General features: G+C 36.8%; 1 protein-coding gene across 2 annotated transcripts; it reads right to left on the minus strand.

Annotated features, from left to right (window-relative positions):
* Positions 1–2050: 2050 nt before the first annotated feature.
* Positions 2051–10091, minus strand: LOC107090264 (aquaporin AQPAe.a-like). 2 transcript variants are annotated; one of them, XM_015383548.1, is made up of 6 exons: positions 9973–10091; positions 8806–8997; positions 8367–8528; positions 8106–8270; positions 6740–6820; positions 2051–4020 (listed from the first exon to the last, which is right to left on the minus strand). In XM_015383548.1, the coding sequence occupies exons 1-6, from the start codon at positions 9985–9987 to the stop codon at positions 3805–3807; spliced, it is 831 nt and encodes a 276-aa protein (XP_015239034.1). In that variant the 5' UTR covers positions 9988–10091; the 3' UTR covers positions 2051–3804. The 2 variants fall into 2 exon arrangements, with proteins under 2 accessions (XP_015239034.1, XP_015239032.1); XM_015383546.1 differs by having other exon boundaries at positions 8806–9000; positions 9973–10010.
* Between the last annotated feature and the right edge of the window lie 5696 nt (positions 10092–15787).

The raw sequence follows: 15787 nt of genomic DNA on the forward strand, positions 1-15787 counted from the left end.
ATCGTACAATCATTGAGGTTTTTTTTAAAGCCGACAGCAATTTAGATTAGTTGAAAACTGGAACCACAATCTGTGGAAATGAAACTCTGTACAGACACCTTCCACTAACCTTTGGGGAGCTTCAGGGATATATATATTTTGGAGGTGTCTTATTTTCTCCTAAAGCTTGTATTGGTACACTTACTCCAAATTTTTATATTTTTTTCCCCCCCAGGGTTGCACAATACATCACAAATCTATTCTAATCATGCCATACTGTTGCTGCCCGTACTGCAGTAAATGCTAGCTAATCGGCTGAGATCAGTATTGTATTAAGCGTCTCAATACCGATTACATATTATATGCAACATGCAGTTTATTCGAACATAGCAAAGGATAACCATGTACCTTATAATCAATGACCCGAATAAAGTTTACTATGAATCCACTCCACACTTTCACTAAAATTACTTCACAACAGTTGATATACAACAATGGCAGTGTAAGACAGTGTAAAGAAGGTTTGTTACCCAGTGATTTTCCCAGAATCCAGTGATGATAGCTGGACCCAAGGAGCGTGCTGGATTCATACTGGCACCAGAGAAACGGGCCTGAATTGCAAACACAGCATCATGCCCTTTTTTCTTGCTTATAAGTAAGATGACATGTTTAATAGTTCCATTTTATCATTTCATGTTCAACAAAAAAAATGTATACCGGTAATAAAAATCCCATTGTACGTTTGACAGGAAAATCTGGAAAAGGTTTGCGCCTTAATTTAGCTACCTTCTATCCATGCACCTTTAAAGCCTCCTTTTAGTAGATAATATAACATCTTCATGTTAAAAATGTCACCCTCGTCTAAGTTCAGCTGTTCTAAAAATGTCTCAGAGGTTCATAAGAGAAAAAGATATATATATATTTTTTTTTTTTTTTTTTTTTTTTTTTTACAGAGGACGAGGTTTGCTTTAAGGCACTTGTCATTGGTTGACATAAGTGTCATTAAGTGTACATATAAATCTTGATGGAAAACCTCCCACTTGAGTACAAAGCGGCACACATGCAAGTGCACGCACACATACGTGGAGATAGCACATTTGGGGCCCCAAACAGAAGCGCCCAAAGCTAACAGCACTAACACTGAAATGCCTGACCCTGTGAAACTATTGTTTGCAACAAGCATGGGTGCTACATATGCTCAGAGACAAGTCAAAAATATAAGAACCTTTATGTTAAAGGGAACGTTTGTAGCTTCACTTTGGTGTCGTTTTAAAGATGTTAAATCCAATAATTGAATGTATGCAGGGTGGTGATTGGTGCAGAAAGCTGAATTCTGACCAAGTGTCGAGTGAGACAGAAATAACATTGAAAGAAAACAAGTGATGGGGCTGATTTGAATAAAGAGGGGAAAAATAACACACAGTTAATGCAACAGAGCTACAAACCAGGGAAACAAAACTACTGCCCCTGCAGTAAATAACCAGTTTGATGCTGGTTTCTGCTCATGGCAGAGGTATTTGATATATGTGCTTGAATAAACCACCAAAGCCATGAACATATGTGTGTATGTGTGAGATGAGCTCTGGGCCTTGTAGCTGAGCAGCCAAGAGCCATTGATGTTGGTGTGTGTTTGAGGATGAATGCAGAACGCTGAGCAGGTCGTTTTAACCTCCTTTTATACATGTTAGAAAGAACACATACAATAATAGTTCAGTGTTGCTTGTTGAGTATTTTGGGCATATATGTGTCCTCCTGTCTGTAATGTGCTGTAAACCTGTAAGGTTATGATTTCATAATAAACAGTAAGTGGCTTGCAAAAGTATTCCTGACAATTTTTTTTACATTTAACACTGAACATCATCTGCTTTAGTCTGTTTATGGGGAATTTACGTGACAAAGAAAGAAAATGCACGTTTTTGTTTTCTTTTTAATCATTATTTTTTCTCAAATGTTCAATCTAGTTCGCACAAGTGTAGCTATACTGATTAAAGATTGTCTTTACAAAACAGTGAGACACTCAATATACAGATGTTATGTTATAGAGCAACTATGGACTTTTATTTGCGCCAAGTTATTACATTTGCAGCAATCCCTCCTACTGCAGAACCTGCATCAATGTGAAAGGTCTTCTGCAGCAACAGGCTTGGACTTTAAGAAGACAGGCAGGACACATTAAAACAAAAACAGAACCAAGCACATTGGTCATTGACTATTCTGCCTATTTAAGAAAAATATAGAGCTAAGACAGCAATAGCTCAGTCAGAAAAACAGCTGAACATTTAAGCTGTGAGCCAGTAGTAAACTCAATACAATGATGACATAGTAAATCATATTTAAAGCACTAGTTTTTCACAACTGCTTTGTGACAAAGAAAGAAGAAAGAGAACATCACATCATTGGCAACAATAACTCAGCCTCCTCCAGGAAGGCATTGCTGCTAAACACAGATAGAACATACATTTAATGGCAGGCATATCTGCAGCTTATGCATAACTGGAGAGTAGTGAGAAATACGAGTGAGGAAAAGGAATCATCTCCTCCAGAAACCCAAGAAAATGCAATATAAATTCAGAATAAGCTCAGACACCCCAAAATAAATAAAGTATAAAAGAACAAACTTTGTAACAATTGGCAACAAAAATAAAACTAAGGATAAGATTTATGATGAACAATATCCCAGTTAGAGCATTATTATGAAGAACAGCTGGTGGCTTTCTAGCACCTAGATCTCCATTCATGTTTTAGCGCTCATGGACAGACATATTGATGATTTACTGGATGGAAACATGAGGGCACATGATGACTGAGCTTGAGTGATTCTGGAAAGCTGAATCAAAACGTGTTTGAGTTTCTAGATATACAAAAGAGGCAAAGATATACACTGAGGTGGTGGTTCTTCCAAGATTTCAGGACCCTTGAAACCTTGTATTTTTCTTTTCGCTCCATAATTATGTTCTGCATTGTCTCCTCTGAAGTCTCAATACAATCAGTGGGTCTATATGAAATGTGAAAAAATAATCTACAGTTAAGAAAAAGTGGTTTAGTGTCTAAAATCCATCCAAATGAGAGAAATAACAATTCATAATAACAAGAAACAACAATTCTTAAAGGTTTTCATGAAAGCAAAACATTTCCTCAGAAACAACGCACATACTCTCATTGTTTCCATTTTAAATGACAAAAGCTTACAGGTGTATTTACGGTCAAAACACAACATGGCTATGAAGGCCTATTTGACTATGAATAGCGGACCATGTGAGAAGAGACAGACCTGGACTGTTTGAGAGCATCATTGAACCTGCAGACCAGGGGGATGGGCCTCTTTAGCATTTCAAAGCCTCACAAACACAAGATGCATCTGGAACATTAGAGCGTTATTCAGACGGATTTCAATGGCTCTCTTTTTTCCAACGTATTCTAATGAGTTATAAATGTGATAGACACCACTGGACCTTGTATATCAGCTTTAGCATCATGTACTCTAATATTTTAATGCATTTTCAAACAAATCTTCTGTGTTAAAAAAGATGTTTATCAACCTTTTTAGCTGTAAAAATGGTGAAACTCAGTACATTATTGATTTGTATTTGTTTTTTTAAACAAAACAAGGCAGTAATGGACTTGATGAAGGACACATTCTTGCATTTCAGTTTAATTTTGTAAGCAAGTTTTCTTGTCATTATAATCAGATTCCCTTGTTATTAGTTGCTCATTTATTTAGTCTCATTTATGTTTCAAAGCTGATGAAGTCCAAAGAGCTTAAGCTTCTTAGCTCAGCTCATCATCATCAATTCTGTCTAAAACACCGTCCCTCCTCACACGCCTTCAGTTGCTCTCCTGTTTGCTGGCATGCTTGGCTCTCATGGCGTTCTGAGTCACTGTGGACAGAGATGACCCAGTCATGCTGGCCGTCTCAATGATTTCAATGTCCTTGCAGGTCAAACAGGCCACCAGCTTCTGGCGAGAGGCACTGCGGGCGAAGAAGAACTCGTGGGACACTCCAGCTAGAAGAGCACCGATGATTGGACCAATCCAAAACACCTGTGGGTGGAAACCAAAGTACCATCCTATTAAGAATCAGAACTGGATAAAAACTTAATTCCAAATAGTTGTTTATGAAAATCAAGTTTACCTTACAGGGGTCAATGAGCAACTTTTTAACGGGATGGCAGCCTTTTTTTTTTTTTTATCATACTTGGACTTCGCCCTGTCTCAACATTCCTTCCTAAGCTGGCTAAATTTTGTTACGTACTTAGTGTTTATTTGCTGTTGATATTGTTTCATCTATTGCTTTATTTAATACAGTATTTTTGTACCTGCAAGAAAGTAATTCATAAAATGGAGAACTGGTTTTGTTTGGTTTTATTTTTTGTATTCCATACTTGGTGCTTACATCCTTATTTTTTACTTTTCAGAAATCTTGAGATTTTATTTCATATATGGGTGTGCGTATGTATATGTATATATAACACATTTACACCAGCTACCACTATCTTTGGTGTTCGGGGGGAGAAAAAACTTTATATTGTAGTATATTTTGACTAATTTTTACATTGTGTATTTTGTGAAAGTTCAATAAAAAAATAACTTTGACAAAAAAACAAAAAAACAAATAGGTATTTCATTTATAACAGTAATTTGCTTTAGTAATAAGGTGCAAGTCAGAGATGTTGTATTAGTGGCAAAAATATCTTAAGGATTCTATGTATATGTTTTTGTGTATATGTTATTCGCTTATGTCAAGTAAGGTGTATGTTATGTGTTAAGTTCTCAAAATAGTGGTTTAGAACCCCTCTGTAAATCTCTTGGAGTGCAAATTTTTAGGCCACAAAGTATGGCATTCCATTAGTGCCAAAAATATGTTTATGCATCTTTGTATATGTTTTTGTGTATGAGTTATGCGGGGAAAAACTCAATGATGCGGACTAGAAGTGCTCCATGAATGTGTTTGACAGATTTAACCTCTGAAGCTGCTGCAGTAAGTGCATTTACCATCGTATACCACTGTATTATGTGTTTGACCCGATGTGGTTTAAATGTGGACTTTCTCTAAAACATGTATTAATTAATATCATGTGTGTGGTCTAAGCTGGGGGAAGCACAATTAATGTAGTAAACAGAAAATAAGTTATTGGGGATAATTAAAAATGGTGGATTTAAAAATGAAGCAGGTTGGATTTATTTCTGGAGAACGCTTTCTTTATTTGGTTATGTAGCTATATGTTTGCTTATTTACCAATTATGACACATTATTAGTTGACTTACAGAAGCTACCAGATTCTAATTCCACCTTAAAAAGTTTCACTGGAAGTGAAACCGGCTAACAGAGTAAACTATCAGCTAACGTTTTTACCGGTGAAGATGAACTCCTTTAATTGGTTCTTTGTTTTACACCAAACTCACCTCCAGTGGTTGTTTACAAGTAGCTTCATCTTAGTCTGATCTGACCAACACACACAGCTCTGCTGAAAGTTAAATTAATTCTATAAAGCTCCAAATCCTTACATATTATGGTGATAATTAGGAAAATGCAGTTTACTGGCTAACTTATGAACTAAAGGTTTGCATTGTAAAAGAAAGATAAACTTTGATTATTTTCCAGTTCTTTTTTTTTCTAAGGATTAATTAATTTGGTAGGAAAATTGCATAATAATTACCATGTAAATCGTCAGAATTAGCCAAAAGGCTATTTTTCATCCATTGCTTCTTTGCAAAATATAACTTGTCTCAAGTTATAAACCAAGGGCCTCAAAATAAAGCACCTAGAGGCCAGGTCCCTATAACTTTTAGATGTGTCTGTGCTTAAATAACCCTGAAACAGTTAGTTAATTAGTAGAGTTTGTTAGAGCTTGACTGTCTTCTAAAAAAAAACATTTGATTAATGGTCTAGGATCACTGACACATCTAACCTTGAGTCCCCTGTATCAAACTTTCTAATTGTTTTTTTTTTTTTTTTTTCTAATTGTTTTTTTTTTTTTTTTACTCTAGCTTTTTTCTTTTTGTTCATTTGTTTAGAAAAATAATATCAAAACACATCTATCATGTCATGTCCTCCTGTTTTTTCAGTTTTAATAAGTGGTAGCTAAAAACTGGCCTCTGTTAAAGATCATATATACATCCTTTGATAAAGAGTTCACCAATTACTAATCAGAAGTCGCAAGACAATCTTAAAGCATTACTTCGGTTCCATCTGTTTATATGCTTTTAAACCTCCCTCACATCTGTTTTTTTTTTTTTTTTTTTTAGAAAACATCGTACAATCATTGAGGTTTTTTTTAAAGCCGACAGCAATTTAGATTAGTTGAAAACTGGAACCACAATCTGTGGAAATGAAACTCTGTACAGACACCTTCCACTAACCTTTGGGGAGCTTCAGGGATATATATATTTTGGAGGTGTCTTATTTTCTCCTAAAGCTTGTATTGGTACACTTACTCCAAATTTTTATATTTTTTTCCCCCCCAGGGTTGCACAATACATCACAAATCTATTCTAATCATGCCATACTGTTGCTGCCCGTACTGCAGTAAATGCTAGCTAATCGGCTGAGATCAGTATTGTATTAAGCGTCTCAATACCGATTACATATTATATGCAACATGCAGTTTATTCGAACATAGCAAAGGATAACCATGTACCTTATAATCAATGACCCGAATAAAGTTTACTATGAATCCACTCCACACTTTCACTAAAATTACTTCACAACAGTTGATATACAACAATGGCAGTGTAAGACAGTGTAAAGAAGGTTTGTTACCCAGTGATTTTCCCAGAATCCAGTGATGATAGCTGGACCCAAGGAGCGTGCTGGATTCATACTGGCACCAGAGAAACGGGCCTGAATTGCAAACACAGCATCATGCCCTTTTTTCTTGCTTATAAGTAAGATGACATGTTTAATAGTTCCATTTTATCATTTCATGTTCAACAAAAAAAATGTATACCGGTAATAAAAATCCCATTGTACGTTTGACAGGAAAATCTGGAAAAGGTTTGCGCCTTAATTTAGCTACCTTCTATCCATGCACCTTTAAAGCCTCCTTTTAGTAGATAATATAACATCTTCATGTTAAAAATGTCACCCTGGTCTAAGTTCAGCTGTTCTAAAAATGTCTCAGAGGTTCATAAGAGAAAAAGATATTGAACATGGAAAACAGCAGACAGGCCAGGGAGAAAGTTTTAAAGAGAAGCAGCCTCCTAAACTTTTAGCGTCTCTCAGAACTATGTTCAGTCCATTTGGGAAATGCAAAGATTATCAAGCAAACGGAACCCTGCTTAGACATGGCCCCTGGTAACTCTGTTAAAAGCAAATATTAGTACAATCTGGCCATTATTGAAGGAGGACAAAAAAGCCATAGTTATACAAACACTCTTCCCTCCATTAAGAACATTTAATCCCAGTGTGTGTCCTGAGCCAGTAACATCGTCAGTGACCCCTCTCACCTCCACCATGGACTGTTCTCACTGCTGCCCCCTGGAAAGATGCTTTGCAGCATTTGATGCAGGACCAGCAGGTTCTGCAACAGCTTTTTCCCCGCTGCCATCAGACTGTTGAAACTCTAATCAAGACTCTGCATCACACTTATAAACATCATATTTGTACTGCCAACATGGCTGATTTTTCCATAATGCTTTTAAATAGAACACAACTCAATGTTATACTCCATTCTGCACTGTACTGGACCTTTCCATATCGGTGCCTTTGGCACCATGACTTTAAACTAGTTTTCCTTTACTCCTACATGGTTTACATTCTGATTATTACTGCTGCACTTTATAAACGGTGATGTTCATTTCACTGTTGTGAGCTGCTCATTCACTGTGGAAAAGCTGTATGCATCGCAATTTCATTTTGTATATACTCTGTGTATACAAATTGACAATAAAGTTTGTCTAAGTCTAAACAGAATGAGAAGTAAGATAGTTAGGTCTATGTGCAAAAGATGCAGCCCTGTACATCATGGCACACCTTAAGAGAATCTTGTAGTAGCATCATGCTGCAGAAATGTATTTCTGCATGAGACAGTGAAGTGGTAAGGGTTTAGGTGAGAATGGTTGGACTAAAGGTAGAAAAAATGTTTGTGTCAAGACATATACTAGGAACCCTGCTGTCATTTTCTTACGCCTATCATCACTCCAGCAGAGTGAGCAAATCCAATGGCCAGATTTCCTGGTTCTACGCTCTCCTTCCGTCTGTGCTCCTCCACAGAGAAGACGGTGAAGACCATCTGAAAAGTGCAGAGAACCTCGATCCACAGAGCCTGTGCTGCATTCAATTCTATGGGAACCTAAGTGAAATTGAGGAGGAATGATGTCAAAGACAGAGGGACTATTAGGAAGATGGGGATCTATTACAGAAACTGAGATGTAACCTGTATACTGACCCTGTTAACAAAATGGTCTGCTGTGGATTTGAGAGGTAGAGCGAGGTAGAGGGCCGAGGCTCCCAAACAGGCCCCCAAACACTGAGCCACCATGTAAATGAGGGCATGGAGAAGATCCAGCTTCCGGGTGGCCAGCAAGGAGAGAGTCAGAGCTGGATTCACCTGAACAGATTCCAGGAAAATCTAATGAACATTCATAAATGCATGAGAGGCACCTGTTAGTATTGGCTGCTTTGAAATGGCTTCTATAAAGATGTTTTGGATATTATCATTATTTCATTAAGTTAGTTCTGCATTCAAATTTTCTGTAGTTTTAACTTTTTTTAAAAGGACTTTAAATTGAATGCTTAATTGTAATTTTAATAAACATAATTTTCTCAATTTTTGCGCAAAATGCAACATTTTTTAAAATTAAATGTGTAACTATAAGGCATTTTACCTGCGCCCCACTGATTTCTCCAAAGCAGTGTGCCAGTGAGACGATGACAACACCCACTGCTACAGCTGGGTATAGGGGTCCCACGGGGGCCTGGTCGGGCCCTGGAACAGAGGCACCCAGAACAGCGCTCACTAACACCAGGGTGCCGAGCAGCTCAGCCAACGTGGCACTCCAGAACCGCCGACTACGGAGCTCCTCGGAGGAAAAACAAAAATGAACATAGTTGTCTCAGATTTTGTTTATCTTTAGAACACATTTAGTTCTATTAGATTTTGTTATGAGAAAATGAATAAAACAGGATGAACTGCATTATGGAAATACATTAGAACAGGTATAAACTTTTAAAAATTAGGTTCATTGCCAATGGGACAATAATCAGTAATAAAATCATGCATAAAGAAAGCACCCCATGGTAAACACACTAAAAGAAAGAAAAGATGGCGCTCCAAGCTATAGCTTTACAAAATGAGTTCTACATTAAATGCATGTAACATTAACTGACAAAGGCCTGTGTTGTTTGGGCTTTGCTTAACAGTTAGTACAAAGAAAAAATCCTGAACAGCAGCATTTGCTGATCTTTTTATATTTTGGTGAAGGATGTTACTAAGGGTTTAGAGACTTTCCATCAGTCTGTCAAATTAACAACATGATCACATTGTTTCATTCATACATCTCTTTTATTCTCTTAAAATAATCCATTTACTTCCATCCTTACACTGTTATAGAAATCTAAATGGATCTGCTTGCAGGACGGATTTCATGGCTCTTTTAACAATACAGGACTCTCAAAACCAACATAATGGAGAAACATCTTGCTTAAACTGAGATTCCTATCCTAGCTAGAAGGAAAACATAGCTGAATTAGTTTGAAATCTTTGCTAAAAACAATATATGCTGATCAGTTGACAACTTGGAAAAAAATAATAAAAGAAATTACCTGAACCTGGGATCCAAATCCTTGTGAACTCATAAATTGTGGTTCAAAAACAGTTATTTAAAACTGATCAACTCTAAATCATTATAAACAACTTTAATCTGAATACAAACGTGTATAAATTCTGGCTTGCATTGATTTCCCTTCCCAGGAGGAACATAATCAGAGCAATTTTCCCGTGCATCATAATGGTGAGAATTAAGAAAATCCAAACTCTAAAGTAGATTCCTCACCTCACGCCACGTCATCTTAAATCCAGAGGAGATGTCTTCCTCAGGCTTCTTGTTTATCTCTAAATCTGTCTCTGCATCTGTCTTTGTGGAGCTGTCAGGGTCTGGGGGCTTTAGGGTCTCATTAAGTTGAGAGCTCCTTTGATGAGAACCGCCTCCTCCCTCTCTGCCTCACGCTCTCCTTCTCCACAGCTCTCCAGGCCCTTTGCAGCTTTTCTGCTTGCACACACGCACACAAAACATGTCCATTTAAGATCACGTTTTTAATTGCTTGCCCTTTAAAAATCAGTAAGCAAATTATTTACCATTATAGAACAAATCAAAGCCTTCGATAGCTAACATGCATGCAAAGCATCATAATAAGTTCAATGAAAAGGATGGTGATCACATAAAGACTGCAAGGCTATGAAAATGGGATATATTTATTACCAATATTAAAGCCTGTAACAATTTTTAAATACTATATACCATCCTATACAACTTTAACATACATGTAGTCCCTGCAACAACTTGACCCAAAATATGCATGTATTGTATTTCATAATTTATCATTTTTTATTGCTCTGTATGCATGTATGTATGTATGTATGAGGGGTATCTCCACTGCTTTTGCTGCTTCATATATCTGCGTTATAATTAGTTAGAATTAGTATTACTAACAACTATGATAACAAATTACAATACATTTAACGGACTTTGAGACAGTCACAAATGACCAGCCTCTATTATCTGATAGCAGGTCAAATACAAACATAAAGATATATAATTTTAATTTATTGTGAAGAATAAATAAGTGGGACACAATAATGATGTGGATGGAATTTATTATTATTTATTTTCTTCTTTTTTTTTTTGAGTTTTTACAGCACTAGCGGCTTTTTTTTTGACAGTAGGCTGACAGGAAAGGGGGTATACGGGAGAGACATGCAGGAAAGGAGTACAAGTCGGATTTGAACCCGGGTCGCCTGCGTCGAGGACTAAGACCTCCATATATGGGTCGTACGTGCTAACCACTGCTGCACCTGCACACCTATATTTTCAACTTTTTTAACAAAAAATAAAAAACAATGAAAAATTGGGTGTGCAAAGTTATGCAGTCCCCTTGAGTTAATACTTTGTAGCACCACCTTTTGCTGCAGTTCGAGTTGCAAGTCACTTTGTGGTATGTCTCTAATAGTTTTCCCACATAAAGAGACTGAAAATTTTGCCCATTCTTTCCTGTAAAATATCTGGAGCTCAGTGGCTGGATGGAAAGTGTTTCTGAACAGCAGTTTTCATTTCTTTCCACAGATTCTCAGTTAGATTCAGATCTGGACTTTGACTTGGCCATTCTACCACCTGAATATTTTTATTTGTAAACCATTCCATTGTAGATTTTGCATTATATTCTGGACAATTGCCTTTTTGGAAGATAAATCTCCGTCCCAGTCCCAGATCTTTTGCTGACTCCAACAGGTTCTCTCCCAGAATGGTCCTGTATTTGGTTCCTTTCTTCGTCTGATCTATTTTAACCATTTCTGACCCCAATGAAGAAAAGCAGGCCCAAACCATGATGCTGCCACCACTATGTTTGACATTGGGCATGGTGTGTCCAGGGTGATGAGCTGTGTTGCTTTTACGGCAAACATAATGTTTTGTGTTCCTGCCAAAAAGTTTGGTTTTGTTTGCTTCAAACAATACTTTTTATGGAAATCATTAACAAATGGCTTTTTTTCTATAGAGTCCAGATGTATGCAGCATACACTGCAGGTTTAGAGGAACGGCTGGGTCTTTGTAGATTGCAGTGGTCTGATACTCCTTCCATTTCAGTATTATCACTTACAGTGCTCCTCGGGATGTTTAAAACTCTGGAACTCTCTTTGTATCAAAATCCAGTTTTAAACTTCTCCACAACAGAATTTGAGACATGCCTGGTTTGTTCCTTGTTCTTGATGATGCTCTCTGTGCTTTAAACAGACATCTGAGATGAACACAGAGATCAGAGTTTGCTGCAGAAAGTAAAGGAGCCGATTAATTTTGCACGCCCCCCTCTTCAGTTTTTTTTAGTTGTTAAAAAAGTTTAAAATATCCAATAAATTTCATTCCACTTCATGATTGCGTCCCACTTGTTATTTCTTGACAAAAATAAATAAATAAATAAAAATCATATCTTTAAGTTTGAAGTCTGAAATGTGGCAGAGGGTTCTGTATTATTGAAATCTTTGGGTTTTACCCTGTATGTGGGAAGCAGAAGTACTTACAATATTTTTTCAGCTTGCTGAATTATGTTTTTCAGTTTTTTGAAATATCTGATTTGTTCTTACAGGTACAATAACAATTTATTCCCAGTGTTTGTGAGATAGGTGTTAGTGTTATTTATCAGTTTTGTCCCAGTGTTCACAAGTGTTTACCTATAAATGAAATTCCATGCATGAAACTTATTTTGCTTAATTTTCAATGAGAGAAGAGGGGATTTTTGAGATCTGAGACAGAAAAATAATCAGCTTTTAAAGCTGGAAGCTAAAGCTTTAAATCCAAACCCCAATACAAAAATTCAATATGTCTGCTGTGTGCATAAAATAGGGAGATAGCTGCAGTAATGAAGTTTTTACCTTCCATGATTTATATCACAAAGTCTAACAAACACAGCGCTGTAAAACACATGTTTTCAAACATGTATATTATATTATTGCTGATAAAGCTTACACTATGCAGAGGGGTTGGCAGATTTTCCAACTTTCAGCTGGTAAACAGTGTTTTCTGTACAGGCTAAATGTCAGAATTCAGATCTTTGAATGATGACACAACCAACTACTTTATTGTAGTGGAAAAGTTAGAAAAGCAGTGGGATTGGTTCACATATTCACTGAGGAACCAGGCAAACTACAGCAAAATGTCATGGTCGGATTTATCCTTGTTTTCTTTTTAATTTAAAACCCAAACAAAAATAATAATTATACAAAATTATCATCTATATAATATAATCGTATAATATAATACAATCTAACATATCTAAGGTAACATGTGCACCACTGTTTTGATAACACACAAAGATTAGAAAAGTAAAAAGTGGTTCTTGCAGCAACCAGTGGCCACCATGTTGGATTTTGAGGTTGCTGAGGAACTTCCTGATATTCCAGGTCATAATAAAAGCATGCATCTGATTTACATATGAGAGCTTTAAATTATTTGTGGATATTTAATATCACTGAGAACACCCCCACAGTTAGAATGGCAACACATATACAGACGTTTTACATCCGTGTTGGTAAGAAGAGAGCCTGACCAACATGCTGAGATCCAGAGAGCTGTCCGAGAAAACTGGAGCAGTTTAAAACTTGTGTAAAGGATTAAAGAGGGCTCCAAATAATTTTCAAATCAGCTATTAATCTGTAATGAAAATACTTGACATGCTTACAAGAAATCTGCTAACATGCTAAGATCTGAGAATCCCAGAAAGTTTGGTCAAAAACCAGAATACAAGTGTTTTAAAACCCCCTAAAATGTTATCATGGAGCCTCCAGCTGACTGCTGCAGAAGATTGTTTCGGCAATCAGAACGTTTTTAGAAGGTGTCTAAGGAGAGCAAAGGTTCCCGCCAGAATAAATTTCGCCTAAGAGATTATAGACTTGATCAATTTAAAGAAATAATCTTCTTTGGACTAATGCGTCCATCCATATATGGCTTATTTAGACATCAGAACAGAGGACATGTTTGTCTTAAGCTAAATGCAGCCTTCCAGAACCTCATAGCGACTGTAGAGCATGGAGGTATCAGAGTCTAGATGATAAATGAACTCCAGTTCACCTTGATTCTTCTGCTGAGCAGGACTTATTAGTAAATGTAGAAGTTACCAATCCGTGAGCAGAAGTTAGGAGAACCCCACGAACAAACATCCAACTGTGATTTGAATTACTGTGTCTCTAAAAATGTTTGTTGCACGTGTGATCAACCCTTCAGACCCTTTCAATGCTTTGAATGTGTCTTTTTTTCCCTTCTTCATGCTGCTTGTGAGGCATCTCTCTGATCACCATGGGGGCAGTTTCTTTCATGATGCTGTTGCCATGGAGGCTTGTGAACTGCTGCATCTCTGCATCCTTTTTTTTATTTTGTCCTTCTGTGATATCAACATGGCAATGGATCAGATGATGCTGAGGGGTAAAATTAACTGGTAGGGGATGGAGGTTACAAGGGGGTGGATTTTTGCTGGTGTGCCCCATTATGTCATGGATTACCCCCTCCTCACTGCTGCAACCGTGTTACTGTTATCCCCCCTTTTGTGACGATAAGCCCCAAATGTGAGGCTTTGGCTGAGCGGGAGTCATACTGGAACCCGCTGGCGTGAGGAGTTTTCCCTCGCCTCACTCATTCAGAGTGCTGACACAGACACTATTTTCACACATACACTGAAAATGCAAACTCAGGGCTTTGATGAAGAGCTAAAGGGTCAGGGAAAATTAATACTCTAGATCCATACAGGTAGTTACCTTTTCTTTTATTTTGGAAATTCATTAAAGAAGTGTTGGTTTTTCTGATTTTTGTTGAAATAAATTGGTGAGTTTGGATCTGGAGCCTGCATCACTGTTGAGCAGCTGCTAGTGACGGCAGGATGTTTCCAGCAACATGTGCTCCAGACAGGACTCCACGGATCATTTTCTGCAAAACTGTTTATATATATATATATATATATATATATATATATATATATATATATATATTTTTTTTTTATTTCAACACATCTTTCCATCAAACAAAAATAGTGGGTGTGAAATGCATGAGGTAGTTTAAATAGATTTTGAAACGTACAACTTATAAGTTCATCCTTATAAGATTGGGTCAATCAATGTAATCACTTTCTCACTAATCCTAAATCTAGAGGTGTTAAAAAATAAAAAAATGAAGTCATTTAATTTTTGACAACTTGTCTCATAATTTTTGTTGTTTTTTTTTTTTATGTTAAGACACTTAAAGGTCCATAAACTGATGGGGTAAATGGGTTTTAAATTTACATATACAACTGTCATGAAAAGCCACATTTAAGTAACATAGGATTTTTTTATAGCAGCATTCCAAAAGAACATGAACTAATGCATGACAAAAACTAAGCTTACAACATAAGATCAAAGTAATAGCTGTTTTGAAAGTGAATAAAACTCATGAAGATGTCAACTTTGTTAAAGCTAAACAGAAAAGGAACATGTTTTAGAACACCAAATATTGTCTATGTTTGAAGTCACAAACGGTAGCATTTTACATAAGTACCCCGTCAGAGCTTCTTCACGTCTGTCTTACATTAAGTTGCGCAACTTTAGCACCTGTAATCCACCCCACGACAATTGGACTTCGTGCCAGAATCCGTCTCCCTTTCTTGGTTTGGCTCAGAAGCAGATTCATGTTCCACCAATGTTATACAATGAACAAATGTGTACCATAATGCCCAAGCTACCATGCTATAAACTGCACAGAGTTAAATTCAGTGCTGTCCAGTCGGCACAAAAACTGGACCCAAAAAGAACAGTCCATTAGAAGCTGCATCCTTTCTCGTCAGGCCAGTCCACATGTCCCGATTTATTACACTTAAAAGGGATCAGTGACCTACAAGTCACTTCTATGCTATGGGGATGTGTTCCAATCAAAAACAGGTATTAGGTTGGTAATGGAAGGTTTAAAGAAAAAACAAAAAAAAAGTATACCGTATGCATATGAGCATAAGGTTAATTTTAAAGAAAAGGAAGCTGACAGCTGTTGGAATAAATGCATTGTCAAAAGCTACATCTAAATATGAATCAATAAAATTATCGTTTAGATTTTTAAAGATACAGCAGCACAACTATTCTCT

The sequence above is a fragment of the Cyprinodon variegatus genome, unplaced genomic scaffold (genome assembly GCF_000732505.1).
Source record: "Cyprinodon variegatus isolate N-32 unplaced genomic scaffold, C_variegatus-1.0 Scaffold287, whole genome shotgun sequence".
Lineage (NCBI taxonomy): Eukaryota > Metazoa > Chordata > Actinopteri > Cyprinodontiformes > Cyprinodontidae > Cyprinodon > Cyprinodon variegatus.

What these genes read in the sequence shown, in the direction of transcription:
- LOC107090264 (XM_015383546.1), bottom strand. An exon ending in CTGCTGGAGTGATGATAGGC is followed by an intron (nt 6,821 to 8,105) that starts GTAAGAAAATGA and finishes TTTGCAATTCAG; the next exon opens with GCCCGTTTCTCTGGTGCCAG. An exon ending in GATTCTGGGAAAATCACTGG is followed by an intron (nt 4,021 to 6,739) that starts GTAACAAACCTT and finishes TTCCACCCACAG; the next exon opens with GTGTTTTGGATTGGTCCAAT.